Source organism: Miniopterus natalensis, chromosome 8 (assembly GCF_054644295.1).
Source record: "Miniopterus natalensis isolate mMinNat1 chromosome 8, mMinNat1.hap1, whole genome shotgun sequence".
In the NCBI taxonomy this organism is placed as follows: domain Eukaryota; kingdom Metazoa; phylum Chordata; class Mammalia; order Chiroptera; family Miniopteridae; genus Miniopterus; species Miniopterus natalensis.
In genome coordinates this window covers 26,320,072-26,336,688 of record NC_142088.1, presented here as the reverse complement: position 1 = coordinate 26,336,688, position 16,617 = coordinate 26,320,072, and the positions used below count along the sequence as shown (strand labels likewise).

General features: G+C 39.1%; 1 protein-coding gene across 1 annotated transcript in view; it reads right to left on the bottom strand.

The window, feature by feature from the left end:
• Positions 1–16,617, bottom strand: part of HECW2 (HECT, C2 and WW domain containing E3 ubiquitin protein ligase 2) — a 291,378-nt gene that overhangs the window by 122,184 nt on the left and 152,577 nt on the right. Inside the window, exons 4-6 of the mRNA XM_087819690.1 lie at positions 11,275–11,382; positions 5,000–5,094; positions 620–695 (exon numbers count right to left, since the gene is read on the bottom strand). Of these exons, the coding sequence (XP_087675816.1) occupies positions 620–695; positions 5,000–5,094; positions 11,275–11,382 (279 nt within the window). The remainder of the gene's footprint in view (positions 1–619; positions 696–4,999; positions 5,095–11,274; positions 11,383–16,617) is intronic.

Here is a 16,617-nt window from a genome sequence, read left to right as displayed (position 1 = left end):
AACTGATGTTCTATGAAAAAATATTTCCCTTTGGTGGTAAACTGATTTTTTCTGTTCCTTTTTAAATTGCTAGTTTCAACTAAATAAATCTTATAAACCACAATGAATTCCAACTCGCCACCAGTGCTTTCATTTTATGATAAACATATAAGCAGTTACAATATTTTAATAACCAGAAAATTAAAAGATTGTTTTATCCACTTTCCAATTTTTGTGTGTATTTCTCCACAGAAATATGAGTATCCCTTGGCTTTTTTCCCCTAGTCTCCAAATCTTTCCTTTCTCTATATGACATAAGCATAAATAATTTTCAATAACCAAAGCCCTAATGTGGAGTTAACACATTACATTACAGATTTTTTTAAAGTAACTAAACATAGTTATAGTCTTTTTAGCACCAGAAAACTTGGTAGAAGAAATAACTTCTGAGTTTACATCAATAATCTATTTTATCATGGCAAAATATATACTTGAATTTCAGAAGTATTATCCCCCAAATAAATAAATAACTAGTTCATATATTATATATGAGAATCGGTAAAAGAAGTGACTGACTATTCATTCCCTTAAAATTGCACATTTTCAAACTGGACATATGCTTAATTAAAGTCAGTCTTACCGGACAATGTAAAGCTAACAAGTTTCCGAGAATGCTGACTTCCTGAAGCACCTCCTTCCATGCCTTCTGCCCCCATCTGCAGACAAAAAACATGCATTCACAGGAGTATGATGCTACCCATCTTTCCTAGGGAATCACATATGTTTGCAAATATGATGACTTTTGTATCAAACTTGTACTTAATATGCCTTTTCATATGCTACAAATCTTGGAATTGAGACACAAATGCAGATTCTCAGAGATGAAAGAAAGGACCACACCTAAATTTCATCTTTACCCAAAATGAAACCAATATGCTGGGATATGAATCCACTTATTTTGTATCCTTTTAGTTCTTTGATAAGAATACAGTTGATATGTAGTAAATGTACTTATATTGCTATTACTGTATTAAAACATTCCTTAAGTTAACAAACCAAACATCAAATTCCTTCAGACTTGTCAGAAAGACCTACAATAAACTAAAAAGGTGATTTATATCAGACTCATCCGTATAAATGGAGAATTATCCTCTCTTGCCAAACATTTCTGAGTGGCCACGTGGATGTCCCATCGCCCTACGGGAGCTCCTATTTTATTGTGCCACAGGTACATGACACACGCTATTATAATTAGTTGTAATAAGAATTTACAATGTGATTGTACTAATCATTGTACCATGAAGTTTTTCCTAAAAGCTTTCGAGTAAATTATATAACATTGAAACTAGCCATTTATAGACCACGTAGCAGATTTAGCCTTTCTCTCAATTTATGTTCAATTAGTGCTCAATTTATGGCACACTAGGAAAAAAGAGTTTCATGGTTCTCTTAAAAAAAAATCCACAATACGGTAAGAGACAGATTGAAGGCAGAATATATTTTGAATTGTTGGAAAATAGAAACCACATTAGTTTAGATTAAATCCTTCCATCTTTTATCTTTCTGGCACTCCCCACACTCCTTTAAAAATCATATGCCACCAAGAAATAAAGCTTTCACTTACCCAAGAAAAGCTTTAAAATTTCAAAATAAATTCCATTCAAATTTTGAAATATAAATCTCTACTTCTTTCTCCACTTCCTGTAACTCCGTCAAAACTATTTTGTGCAACAATTGCTTCCTTAACGTTTCACATGTCATTTGCAATATACTAGGGTCCCATCCAAGTGTCTTTATTTCATTCCATCCATCAAACCAACTCCTTGATGACACTGGGTTGGCTCTAGACGAGTACATGTGGCTTATTATATTACGTGCTACCCCTCTGACTCATGGTCCCCAGATGAATGAACAGGGACAAGAGCAAACTGGCCAGGCAACCGATCGCTGTTACTATCTCATCCTACTTTCACTATATACAGTCCTGGCCTATAGAGTGGTGAACAGCAAGACAGTATAGACTACAGCGAGACAGACAGACATCTGATAAACCATGGCTTCCTCTCAAATAAACCGCATGGCCCTGTGACCTGTAAAACCCCCAAAGACACGATGTCCCTTCCTGCTAAGGGATACTCATGCAAAGTGAGTTAAAGGAGACTGAAAAGATTCATAGTCTTTTTAAAATAAACCTTAAACAGGTTTATTTAAGACCTATTTAAAATATTATAAGATATTACAGAAACAAAAGAAAATACCCTTGAATTCTCATTTTTAAAATATAATTCATTGTCTGGCAAAAGACTAACGTAAAACAATTTTCACAGAATTCACAGATAAACAGTGTCCTTTACTACAACTGCGGCAAAATGCTCATCTGATATAACACTCAAATAACTCAATTTTATCACTGATGACCATAAAGACAGGAAAGACCAAGCATTACCTCTAGCTATGGGGGCTTCAGCGATAATAAAAACATCTGTACTCACTGTTTGGAGAAAAGTTTTTAAATAAACTCACTCCCTAGATTCATTCCAGGAAAACCCAGAAGCAACACTGTCAACCAAGCGTTGAAACAATACATGGTAGTGAGTGATGGTAGCCTACATCTGTCCCTGAAGCCAAAGGATTTCCTGTTCCAAATATCTGAGATACATACCACTGTGTACTCTGATGAATGACAATGAGGTCAAAGTACTAATGACAGAAAAGACATGACTTTTTTTTATCCTTGACGCATTGCAAAAGGATGTGTGAGAACGGAGCAGATTAGGATGGCAGCTCGTTTCCTTCCCTATAGAGTCTCTCAGTTACTTCTTCCAGGACTATTCTTTGCAACTGGTGATGCGATAATCATACCAAGTGGGCTTGTGACTATCGATGCAGTTGGTCAGTTTCAGGAACTAAACACATGTCATACACCTGGAGGAATCATCATGCTGTGATACAAATACAGCGCTCACCCTCACAATGAGGTGTCCATGTGGCACAGCCTCTCAATTTTGGATACAGATCCAACAGTCTCAAGTTTGGTCAGCAATCTATTGACCACCAATTCTATTGGTCACCCTTTGAACCACAATATTGTCTTCTGACTGCAAGTGCTGTATCAATGAAGCTTTTAAGGTGCTCTAAAACCTGTCTGAAGCGAATTAATTATCTCCAAACTATGCACAGGATTTGACAGAATAATCTCAATGTAAAAATCAATGAAATAAGATCGATGTTCACCAGGCAGCAAACTCCTGCTGCCTTCAATGATATCTGATCGTTGAAACTGCTGAAGTCTAAAATCTGAATTCAGAAAATCATATTTGGAAGCTATTGTCTAATCTCACACACAGTTAATTTTTCAAAGGGTTTTATTACAAATAGCTCCACACTTCTGGGTTTGCAATTTTTCTTTTTAGAATATTAATTAAAGCATGTTCCAGTGCTTACTAAGTGACATGGCAGATTTTGTAGTCAACAATTGTCATTCTCCTTGTGAACTTCCAAGTCTTACATAGCAAATGTGGGTTATCTTTTTATATTATATGCTATGTTTACTACAATGGGAACTCAAATATAATTCAAATGTGAGAAGAGTACTTAGATATTGCAGATTTTGCACATGCTGTTCCCTCTACCTAAAATGCTCTTCCCTATCTCTCTTTACCTAAATAACTTCTACTCATCCTTCAGATTGTCCTGCAAACATGCCTTCTTCAGAAAAGCTTTCTAACACCTTTCTTAACAGGATAAATTCTACTAGTACATGGTCTCATTGCCCCATTTTACTCCCTCTCATAGTAACTATGACTCAAATAAATATAATTTAATTTAATTGATGTCTCTCCTCCCCCACCAGACCGACGAGAACAAAGACTGTGTTTTGCTCATCATTTCATCCCTAGTGGTGACAGAAATGCCCAGCACTTAGCTGGCACCCAGTGAATCTTTGTTTGAATGAATGGATAAGGGAAAGACTGGTTGATACAGCATTAGTGGGTACAGACAACTGCAAAATGCCATCTGCAAAGATTACTTTCTGAATTTCAAGGAGTCAACCTGGCCACTTGCCTATATCCAAAAATGCATGCATTTACACACACATACACACATACACACAATGTTATGAAGATTCCATAGTATGGGAGTCAACATTTTTCTTCTATACTTTCATGACCTGATTTTTACTAATGATTTATAAAAGCTGCAATGATTTACAGATCTTACACTCTCAGAACTTCCCCAAACTATCTAAATCCAATCACCCATGTACAATGGACAGTATCCTGTGTGAAGCTGTCAGATTTTAAAGTTAGTTGATGGAGTGAAAAGTCACAAACCTGTGAAGAGAAGTCCTTTGGTAAGTACCATGTTGGAAACGGGCATACATTCCTTCAAGAATCCAACAAAAGCAATGTCCTCAAAACTAAATTAAATATCTTTCTTCAACTGAGGACCTAGAGAAGAGGTTGGCCTCCACTGAATGGCCATGCTACACACAAATATGTGTCTACCTTTACGCACTAGACCCCAACTCAGCATGGAGAGGGCAGCACTGGGACCCCTGGGGGAAGAGCACATTCCTGACCCCCGTCTCACACTCTCTTTGGGATGAAAGCTCATTGACTGGCAGGTAGAGTTACACACTATTTAAATCATTACTGTTCCCCTTTTACTCACTGAGCTCATGTAAATTAAATTCACATATGATGCAATGCTACTATCTCCTACCAACCCATCACCCAAATTAAGTCTGAAAACCCTTCCACAGTGGAGCACTCACTGATTTGCTTTCTAAAGAGCTGACTACGAAGAACTGTTATAACTCAAATAATATTTTTCCACTGATTAGCATTATGGATGCAGGTACACCAGCCTTCAAGTGATTTCCTTTACTAAAACGGAGCCCATGCTGTTCCTCTGTTTCCTTTTTCATTGTTCCCGTAAGCCTGCCAGAGCTGCACATGCAAAAATAGAAAGCAAGGCCCCTGGGACCTCAGGAGGAAGCGGCTTGAGGGGCACTCACCATCACAGCGGGGTTCTTCACGGTGATGCAGGGGGTGGTGGCTCTCAGGGCTCCACTAATGCCGTGGTAGTATTTGAAACAGATTTTTATCTCCGCTGCAAATGGATTGGAGATAAAACAATAATTTAACCACTGAAACAAGTTATCTAGGACAAGTTATCAAGTCAGCTGAGGACATTCACCACACCACCTCTCAGGAAACCTTACTCATGTGTCTTTGAATGATCCCTTCTTTTCTGATTAGAGACAACAGGTGGATTGTACCGTTTCTTGTTTGATTTCATATGCTTCTCTGGAATTTAATAAGAACACCTTCAAACATATTAGAAAATAATGCGCAAACATGCCGAAATGTAAACAGTGGAGAGATAAGATAAGACTAGCTGCCACATAGTAAGTGCTCCATGGTACACCAGACAGCACCGTGTCTCTGGTCCCATGGTTATTTAACCCTCACTTCCACTCTGGGAGACAGAATGCCTGTCCCCACGCTGCAGATGGAGTGTGGAGATGTGCCAAAGGTCAACCAAACAGGAAATGACAGAGTCAGGACTCCAACCTCTCTGTTAGAAATCAAAGCTTCTCTCTCCACCTCCACGGAAATAGAAAAAGCAGTCTAACAAGTATGAAAAAATACTGTTGTAGACTATGCAGTGGTAAGGTTGGGAATCTGCATTATTTTAAATTTCCAAGTGACTTAAATGCAGCCACGAGACAGGGATAAAATTTAGTAACCACTGATACAGACATACCAGTATGTGACCAAATAGATACAGGTACAGATGCAGATGAAGACGCAGATATACATATAGATGTATGTGGAGAGATATATCCACAGGTTATATGTCTATTTATATATATATTATACATCTATAAATTATATATGTATTTTATATATGTAAAATTTGAATTTGATAAAGAGAAATATAAATGCCCTTTAATGAGGAAGTAACTATAATTTCAAAGGCAATGAAGTCAGAATGTGTCAAAGATAAATCACACAGACACTGGAATTTCTCTGAGTCACTGGAGTGTCACTGCAAGATGCCTTTTCCCAAGGTGTCATTCAGTACAGGCAATGACGCTGGTGAGCAGGTCCCAGGCTCCAGGAGTGAACTTCCTCAACTGAGTCACCTGGGTTATTAAAGTGGGGCCACTAGATGTATCTTCCCAAGGAAGTTAATCTTCCGCTGACTCTTCCGACTGCACCAGATGACCTCCAACAGAGTATTTAGTTCACTTGTTTTAGGAGAAAAAATACAATGATTAAAGAAAAATGCTCTTTTAGGAATTTATATTATTGCATGTTTCCTATCAATGATGAAATACTAAAAACAGAAGCCTGTCATGAGGTAAAGTACTGAGTCTTTCCATTACGGACGTTAGTCACCGTGTGATTCAAAATGTAGCTAGCCCTGCTGAGCAAAAGGTTTTTACCATGTACCCATCACATCACAAACAGGCACTCTGCAAGAGAATTGAAGAAAGGTCTCTGGCCTAGCAGGTGATTTCTAGAGCAGTGTCGCGATGACAGTCACAGGCCTGACAAAGTACAGGAGACAAACACTGAAAGGGAAGATCGCCGGGAAGAAGGCTGGAGACCACGGAGACTAGTGAGGACGGCGCAGTCAGAAAGGCTCACGGCACAAACAGGTCGGGACTCAAACCTACAGATGAGCAAACCTAAGAGGTGAGAAGGCCGGGAGAGAGGAGCGGCAAAGGCAGGGAAGCAGATGCGCACGCTGGCTGAGGGAAACGGCAAGGCGAGCGACACAGCAAGTCTCGCTTTATCACCGCTTCTCTTCCCCGGGAACGGGCCCTAAGTGACTCCTGAACACTAACACAGGCTCTTTACTATTATTGAAATAGTAACAGCTGCATAGGTCTGAGCAAGCCTTACTCTACTCGCTTTCTTCCAAGACCAACAGCATGTATTCGGCAAGAACAAAGTGAAGCAAAGTGCACAAGGCCCATCAAAGCAGGACAAGCTCAGTGACGAGCAAGAGTTTAGAATTCTGTGGGCATGAGCTCATTACTGTCACCCTCTAAATGCTGGCAGCCAGCAGTCTGAATCTGCCTGCAGCAGGACCTCAAAGCTCAAACAATGCTTAGTGAGCAAGCAGCTCATTTTTCAGTAAGGAGAAGGGCATTTTTATAAGACATCTTCCCCAAATTCCCAAGTTAGGATGCCATTGCCTCTAAATAGTCATAAGATAACAGGCTCTAAGACAAAAAAAGGGACTGCTTATTTTTATTTGTAGGCTCTTGGTAGTCAGGCCAACTTTGCTAGGTGACCCATTTTGGGTGTTATTTTATTCCTTGCTATACCAAAAATCGCTAACCCCGGTGATAAATTAGAATCTTGGAAACTATAAAATGAACTTACGCTGAATGGCACAAGACAGATTTTGTGGATGGACACGGTCACTGAAAACACTGCAGAGCTGACAGCTTCGCAAGGCTTTAGGGCTAGGTGCAAAGCACAGGGATTTACACAGATCACCCATTACAATGCCAAACACACGGGCGGGCCGGTCACCAGAGAGAAAAACACAGAACAGTTGTTTGCACCTGGGCTGGAACTCGCCAGCTCCTTCGGCAGGACACCAGTAAAAATGTCTGCCCCTGAAGTACAGGAATTTTCCATGCTGAGTGAGGATTCTCATTTTCAAATATTAGTTAGTGTCTTAGGAGGTCACTCAAGATAAAAAAAATTTTTAAAAATATAACTAAACAACATACCTCTAAGAAAGAGAGAGAAGAGAGAAAGTAGCATTTAGATCAATGTTCTTGAACATTTTAGTTATGAGAAGAGGTAACTGGGAAGAAAACTCTAAAGGGTGGAAAAGGGAAGTTGGGGCCCATGCTTTTATTTTAGCTACAATTTTAACCTCTAACTGCACAAGGAAAACAAACAACTATTCCCGAAAGAAACAGATACGAGGAAAGGTGAAAGCAAACGCTGGCATGATACCCGAGCATGAGACCAGGGAGAAGCCCACTGCTCACAGGGCCAGCCCGAGGTGAGAGTATGGACCAAGGAGCAATGAATGCTCCCTTCGACCCAATACTGGCTTCTCCACACGCAGATGGACAGACAAATAGAAAGGAGGAAGGAAAGAGAGGAAGCAGGTCTGAATGAATGAATGGACACAGTCACAAAACACTACAAAAACAGACATTCTGGCAGGCCAAGACAACTTCTGAAACCTCTTACATTTCAAAACTCAAGAACGTACACAGCACAGATGACCAATGCAGTTTCTGCGAGCATCAGCTCATTTGAGGAACATGTGACAGTCCCATGACAAGTGCAGGTGAAACTGATCTTCTCCCCCACTGCCTAGGAAGGTCATCCACCCAAATTACACCAGGCTTTGTCCTTCAAATTCATTCAAGCAGGCCCTGTAATAAAATGTCCGGGCCACCTGCCTCCTTCGGGGGTTTATCCAGACAAACCGAAGCCATCTTTATATTCAGAAATAGCTCAGTGCTCAAATCTAGATTTGCCCATGAATTTAGGTCAATTTTTGGAGAATTTTACTTTGTCTGGACTTCTGATGAGCTAAAGATAAATTTTCTGTCTGAAGGTGAAAGCAAAGGTTTTTAAATGTCATTAAGTTTTCAAGATCAGAGGTTGAAAATACAGACATTGTCTAACATACCCAGCCATCTCCCGAATTAAAAAAAATTTTTTTAAATCCTCACCCAAGGATATATTTTCATTGATTTTTAGAGAAAGGAAAGATGAGAGAGAAACATCAATTGGCTGTCCCCAGTCCGGGGATCAAACCCGAAATTTAGGTATGTGCCCTGACTGGGAATTGAACCTACAACCTTTGGTGTACAGGACGATGTTAAAACCAACTGACACCCGAGCAGGGCAACCCACTGCCCTCAATTTTTTAAGTTACATGCTATGAGCTCAGAAATTCAAGCAAAACCTCATTATGCTGTAAAATACCCTTAGGTCTGCTCTAGCCAGAGATGGCTTAAAAAAAGATGTCTAAAAGACACGGACTATACTTCAGAGCACTGATAAAATACCACCCAAGGTTTTTACATCAAATGGATATTGAAAAGATAGGGATGTGTGTTGGGGAGGCCTCATTCTGATTAATGAAGATAAACTGATTATAAAGCCAAATCTTTCTGTAATTCCTATCCACTGTCCAGGACATTAGCTTATGCAACTTTTCTCCGTCCTTAAGAAATACATCACTGAATATCTCCAGTTTTACAATCATACAACACAATACCCCCAACTTTGTGTACGCAGAATTGAGATAGAAATGCTGAATTAGCAGAGCAAAGAAAACGAAACTACTCTTCATTTCTAATTCCTACCTTCAACGTCAAGCCTACTTCTATTAAATACTAAAGTGAGAGATAAAGGAAAACCTTTGTTGAGACAGAAAAAAAAAGAAAAAAAAAGAGAGAGATTTACTATACCCTAAATTAGCCAGGACATTACGAACCTCTAACACTTTTGAAGGAGAAAGAAAATCAATCATGGAAAATGAGATGCTCTGTAAATGGGCTTTCTGGGGTTTTTTCCACACATACTGTTCCAAAATGCAGCAGCATGTGATACTGACTTCTTCCCAGGTATCCACATGAGCCCCATAATATGGGTCTGCACACTCCACCCAGAGGCAATCATTCCTGGCAGTCTTCAGCACTTTGAGCAAAGAAGAAGGTTGTTTCACCTTTTCCCCAGGCATTCAGTGGGAATATTTCTCAGCTACATCAGCCTCTTAAACCCTGGAATCCTTTCAAAGGAGGAACCACATTGAAAGTAAGCTTGGCTATTTCCCATTCCATTTCCCCCCATCTACCTTTATCACTTATGTTTCTGATTACTTAGGTAGTAATGCCAGCTGGGCCAATGTTGGAAAGTAAAATAGAAATAGGCAAGGAAAACAAATCATCCATAATCTCACCTCCCAGAAACAACTCTTGTTCACATTTAGGCAAATACCCTTCTAGACATTTCCCCACACGCTATGCTATTAGTTGGGATTATGCTATATGTATCTGCCCCACCCCCATTTATATCATGAGCATTTTCCCTTAAAATTACATTCTATTTAAGGTTTCAAGAGAGAATCCAGCCCGAAATTGAACTGAAAAGAAGATGTTCCTTAGGGGGCAGAAACAGGATTAGAGAAAGCTCTAGAATGCTGATCTAATAGTAAAAATATGGAAGAAATAATCAGATGCCTTTAATGGCAATTCAAAGTGATAGCTGTTAATCTTTCAAAATAACTTTTTTTACTACAGAAGTTTTATATGCTCTAATAATAATATGCTTACATCAGGCTGCTGTTTATCAAACCTTACTTGATATTTTAAGGTACAATAAGTACCTTCCTTGTACTAGCATCCACACTCTCTCTTACACTAAATCCCCTGCATGTGCAAAACTTAATTCTTATACGGAGATAAATAACTCAGAAAATTTTTAAAGAGCCCATTTTTTCTACATTAAAGAAAAATTCTGTAAATGTAGAAGTTAACCTGGACCAACCAGTAAATCATTTATTTACAAGTAGCTTCTAGCTACTCCACAAAAATGTATTTACTATGTTCTCAATAATATTAGTGGCAACTATAAATATGCCCTTTCATCCAAAATAAAAAGGGGTGAGATATTTCTGTGAACCGTGTACTATATAAAAGAATTTGTATTTACAAATGAATATGACATCAGATAACTGGGTAATGGTTGAATTATCTGTAGCCAATTTCCAAGTCCTAGTACACTGACCTCTCTAGCAGCCCCAGACTATGTTACCTACACTTGTAAAAACCGGGACCCAAATACAAAAGTTATTCTGCTATTGGGAAAAATAATAGTGAAGTTAGCAAATAAAATTTTTAAATTAAGTTAAATTCTTAACTTTAACTTAAATCTTGAATTATTTTTTCTGCTCTCCAAAATTAATATTAATAATTAAATATGAACTACAAATGTAGACACAAGGGTATATAAAAATGTGTGAAGTGTTAAAATAGCCACACGTAATTTATATATCGTATGTTCATACAATACACACACACACACACACACACACACACATTTTTCAAAATATGTGAATATTCTCTAATGAGCATTTTCTAAAACAATATATTTCCCAGTTTGGGGTTATATGGTACAACTATGTAAATCAGAGCCGAAAATTTTTAAAATAACACTCAGAAAAGACCCCATAGATTTCTGCATTTTATGCAATGTCCAATAACAAACTGGTATTTCATACTTAGTTACTTACGTTCCATGAAATAGGGCCCAGGCTCAATTCTCCATACAATCTGCCCTTTCTGTGTTCCAGTCACACCCCTGTTTTTAGAATCCCAGAAGTTGGCTGGAGAATTCTCATCTAAAAAAACAAAGAAACACTTTTCAGCTTAATTATAACCTCTTTGTCCTTCCTTAGCTCAAAGGCTAATACAAGTTCTAAGATAAATAGAAAAAAAGATAAAGGGGAAATATTAGTGAGCATTATTATTAATGAACACCTCCCAGCAGATTATTATATGGGAGACTTGGGGAGGGATGCAGGGTGGGAAGACGGTGGCATCTCTGGGATTGGCCAGGTTGGTCAGTGTTGTCAAAAGACAAAATTACGAAGAACAAAGGGCACAGCTGCTGTAGCCTCAGTGATGGGCTGAAAGGGGTTGAGCTCCCCATCTACAAAATCCTTTATGAAAAAGAAAGAAAGAGCAGAGCTGGGAGACTATAACAGAACTCAAGATGGGGTACAAAAGGTTCATTAAGCTATAAAACTGAGTCAAGACACAGTCCAGGTTTGCCACAAACAGAGTCCAGGTCATCACATCTGCTAGAAAAATCATTTACGAAAAGCCAAAGGCAGGAGACCTCAAGTCAATATAAAAAAAGGAAAGAGACAGCGTTTAGACTTTGGTAGGAAAGGAGGGTAGAAAGGACAGATCCAAAGAACAGGCCTGAAAGTAGCATTTTCCAAGCTGTCTGACCTCATGACCCACAGAAAATGGTAATATCTATAGGCACACTGGGGTAAATGGTAGAGACACAACTTCAGACAACAAGCAGGGACATTCTGGTTGCCCAGGCTCTGCCCCCCACCCTGAAGGCTGAAGGGACTCATATTCTATATAACTGGCTCACATCTCGCTAATTAGAAGCCCTGTCCTAGAGCCCTAGAATAGGAAATGAAACTGGTAACATGAAAAGGAGACCACTCAGAGTTTCACAGGTGCACAAAAAAGTGTACCGTGACACTGACTCTAAGAGTCAAATGTACCTCATTTGTTTCCCCAAATCCCCTTGCCAGGAGGAAAGATTGGGAACGTACTTTAACTGAGAGCGGGAATGCACCAGGCAGGGCGAACCAAGAGCTGTACTAAAAAATGAAAGAGGAAAGGTCCCGAGCCCCAGGGAATAGTCCTGAGAGGAGAAACCTCTCTTCTTTTTTTTTAATTCTCACCCAAATATATGTTTTTATTTTTAGAGAGAAAGGAAGGGGGAGAGAGAGAGAAACATGGATGTGAGAAAGAAGCATCAATCGGTTGCATCCCGTTTGCACCCCGACTGGGGATCAAACCAGCAACCTTCTGGTATACGGGACGACACTCCTGCTGACTGAGCCACAGGCCAAGGCAAAACCTTTCTTCTTTTGAGCATGAAAGAAACAAAAGGTGAGGGGTCAGATAATCCAGCTTTGAGGGACTTTCTGTCTGCCATCATCCTTGGGGCTCCCTGTGTCATCATATTGATAAGCCAGAGAATTCTGGGAGGAACGGTCCAGTCTTTTCATGAGATTTGCATTCAGTACATTATAAGTCAAAGATTCTTTTAGTGAAAGTCCAAGAAGCAGCCACTGTTTTTTATAGAAATGGAAAGGCATAACCCACTCATGGCATCACCTCCACGCCTGAACAAACAATACAAGGACACGACTCCATCCTTCATAGAAATAAAAGCACAATGCTAATATTTAGAAGGCACTCAGGCAATCACCTAAAACTGCACTTGAGAGATGTCCTGTGGCTCCTCAGAGCAGATCCTGCCTACTGCTCCTCCAATGAGCTTCTTCCTTGCCAGCTGAACCCCAGTTTTGTCCAAGGCAGCAATGTGCCCAGTTAAAAATACTTATCTCTTCAAATTCCTTGTAGCTAAGGGTGGCATGTGGCCTAATTCTGGCCAGTGAGATGTAAGTGGAAGTCTACTGCGTGGGGCTTCTGGGAAAGCTATTATTATTCTCATTAATAAAAAGACAGACTCAGTCATCATTTTGCTCTTCCCCCTCCCCTTTTCTTGGATGAGAACCACGTGCTAAGGATGGCAGAACAAGAAGCTAGAAGCAACCATGATGATTTTTTGAGCCTTGAATGACCTTCAGGCTTCTTGCTGCCTAGGCGAAAATAAAATGCTATATGGTTAAGTCCCTGTGGTTGGGTTTCTGCTACCTGCAGTTGAATACAATTCCTAACAGATATACCATCATCCTAAAAATCGCTGTGATTTGGTCTTACCATACCTGTATTGTTGTTTCTACCCTCATTTAACATCTACATTAGGTAATTCAGTCTTTTGAAAATGCCCCTACTACAAATAAAAAAAATTAACTGAGTATAAAATGGTATACCAAAGAAAGGGTTTTAAATCCCCTACAAGGGTAATATAGATGTCATTATAAATCTGTTACTTCCTTTGACTAAACAAAGGTTCTGACAGAGCAAAGAAATATCATCAGTCTTTAAAACCAATTACCAATTGTTCCATTTATATTTGCTCATTTCTTTTCCCCATTTCTCTTAACTATGCAAATCTGTTGCACTGTCTCACATCCCCTACCTAATTTCCAACCTCTTACTTGGAGCAGGGTACCATCCAAAGGTGGAAGACATGAGGCCTCATCTCCCTACTACCTACCATCTTTTCTACATCCATTCTGCCTTCTTGCCTTCTTGCCCAGGCTCTAACCCATTATGGTAGTGCCCTTGACCCAATCCCCTCCATCAGTCACCTTCCCTCACTTTGATCTTTAGCTTCTTCCCCTCAACCTAGAAACACATCAACTCCCCTAAGGCATATTTTCCTGGTTTTACATTTGCTTTTGCTCTTTGACCACAACCTTCCTTTATTTCCCTTCCTACTAGGATTAAAGTGCCCATTTTCCAGTTATAATAGAGTCTATATTATATAGGAGTGTATATTCAAGACACTTAGGTAACTTTCTGGCTGAAATATAATTACAAAAGAAACACTGGAGATGTTTAATTCATGTACTGTAAAACCTTCTCTAAATCTAATTTTGTTTGGGAAGGTTTATATAAAGCTTGTCCACTTATGTCTCATATACGTTCTTTTTTCTCTTACAAGTCAAGCTGGCAGTACATTTTCTCTAAATAGGAAAAACAAAGCACACCAAAAAAGTCCTAAAATCCTTCTAATATAATTTTCATATCTATCTGTTTGAGATTAATGGGGAAACATGATCAAGAAAACATTAGAAAAATCTTGCCTTATTATAGTCATCTATATTTTCCCAAATCATTTCATTTGGTATTTTTAAAAATTACTCTTTAGAGTTATTCTAATTAATTGTTATTAATACTGAAATTACTTCTGTTAAGTCTGCTTCTCCGGGGGAGAAACAAAGTGTTTGGACTCAGTAAATAAAGGAGAAGAGGTATAAGATTATACCACACACAACTAACTCTCTTCTATTAACTATAGAGAATAGTGACTCAGATAATTTTCTCAAATCTGGTTAGTTACATGAGCAACAAGTCCCTTTTCCTTAATAAAAACCACATGATTTCCAGGAGGAACACCTTGGGGGTCTTAAACAAATTTTTACATTAGCAGATTTAACATTTCCTGCATATTCAGTAGGTAACAAAGCACCATTGGCTACCTTCCCCTTTAACTAACTGATCCTCCAGGGCAATGACTGCCCAATTCCATCGCTCACAATGAATATCCTGAGGGCTTCTTCAAAATGCTGATTCCTGTTCCGCTCTTCCCAACATTTTGATTCAGTAGCTATGAGTCAGGATGCAGGAATCTGAATTTTAGCAAGCACCCCAACCAGGTGATTCTGATACAGGTACCACAAACACGGAAAAATTCTGTTCATGGCTATTTCCAGGGAAACTGAGCAATCACAGCCATGCTCTGGACCATGTGCATCTCTGTCTATGATCCCTTTCATTGGTCCTTCCTTCCTTCCTTCCTTCCTTCCTTCCTTCCTTCCTTCCTTCCTTCCTTCCTTCCTCCCTCCCTCCCTCCCTCCCTCCCTCCCTTCCTTCCTTCCTTCCTTCGTAAGGTGTTTACTGACTGCCTATATGAAGATCAAGAACATGCATTTCCTGCCATAAGGAGGTGACAGTGCAGTGGGAATCCTCCCTGGGACCGTGCACATTTAATATGGCTCCAGGTCAATCGGATTTGAAGTGTCCTTGGGAGATGTGCATGGAGATACCCTTTGGGAAATCTACTCATTTAAGCTGGTCATTAAGCTGTCCCGTCCATTCCAGTAGACATACTGTTTTACCTCTCAGTGCTCATTTATTTCGGGGGGGGGGGGGGGGGGGGGAGGTCCATGAATAGTCATCAGAAACAGCAAACAGGGGGCCATATTTAGAGCAGAATTCAGTGGTAAAAGTTTCTCTTGTTTCCTGGGCCTCAGCACATAATCCTTTTTTTACTCGGAGAAGCAGGATTAATTCTATTAACCTATAATGCGATTGTAAGTAGTATTTTTAAAACTAAATAAATTCTTTTTTTAAATGCCACGAAAAGGTAAAATAATGTAGAGCATAAAGCTTTTTAAGTTTTTTTCAAACTCTTCCTTCCCTGTAATATTTCATACACAAAAGCCAATGTTAAAATTATCTTTAAAAGAGTAATTTTCTCCTGTATGTGGCTTTTAGATTCAAGAAAATGTTCAGGAATCGGCTTTTAAGATAATAAGAGAATATACAGGAGACATGACCAGACATATCAAACATATCCAGACATAATTTGGATTTGGAAATGTTTCAATGTCTATAGTAATATTTCCAAAACCTCCATACAGTACTGGAGATAAAGTAGGAACTTTTTAAAAAAGTATTCACTCTTCTATCAATCAACCCAGGGGACTTGAGAAAAGATGAGAACTTTTATGAGAAAGATGCCATGAGACAAGCTGTGCCAGAGAATAAAAAGTAATGCTTACAAATTTTCCTTTGCTTTAAAATAATCCCTCCTTACATTTTCTTTAAAAATGGCATAAATATCTAAACTGATTTTAGATTACCTTTTGGATACAAATTGAATAACTATGTCCTGAGATTGGACCATAAAGGGACCTCGCTTTATTCCAGTTACACTCAGAAATTAGATGCCTTGTCTAGGATTTGGGATTTGGAGACTAATACTAAGCTACAATTTGAATCAAAATGATCATTCTGGACCTGGGCCAAACACACACCTCCACAGAGGCCACTTGACTGTTAAAACTTTGCAAATTTACCAGCATGGACTAGGCAGGTTGTGGAATCCCACTGCAATGTGAGAAGGAAACTCTAACAATGACTTTGAGATGGAAACTACATTGTGGGGAGGGGTGAGTCTTTACCAG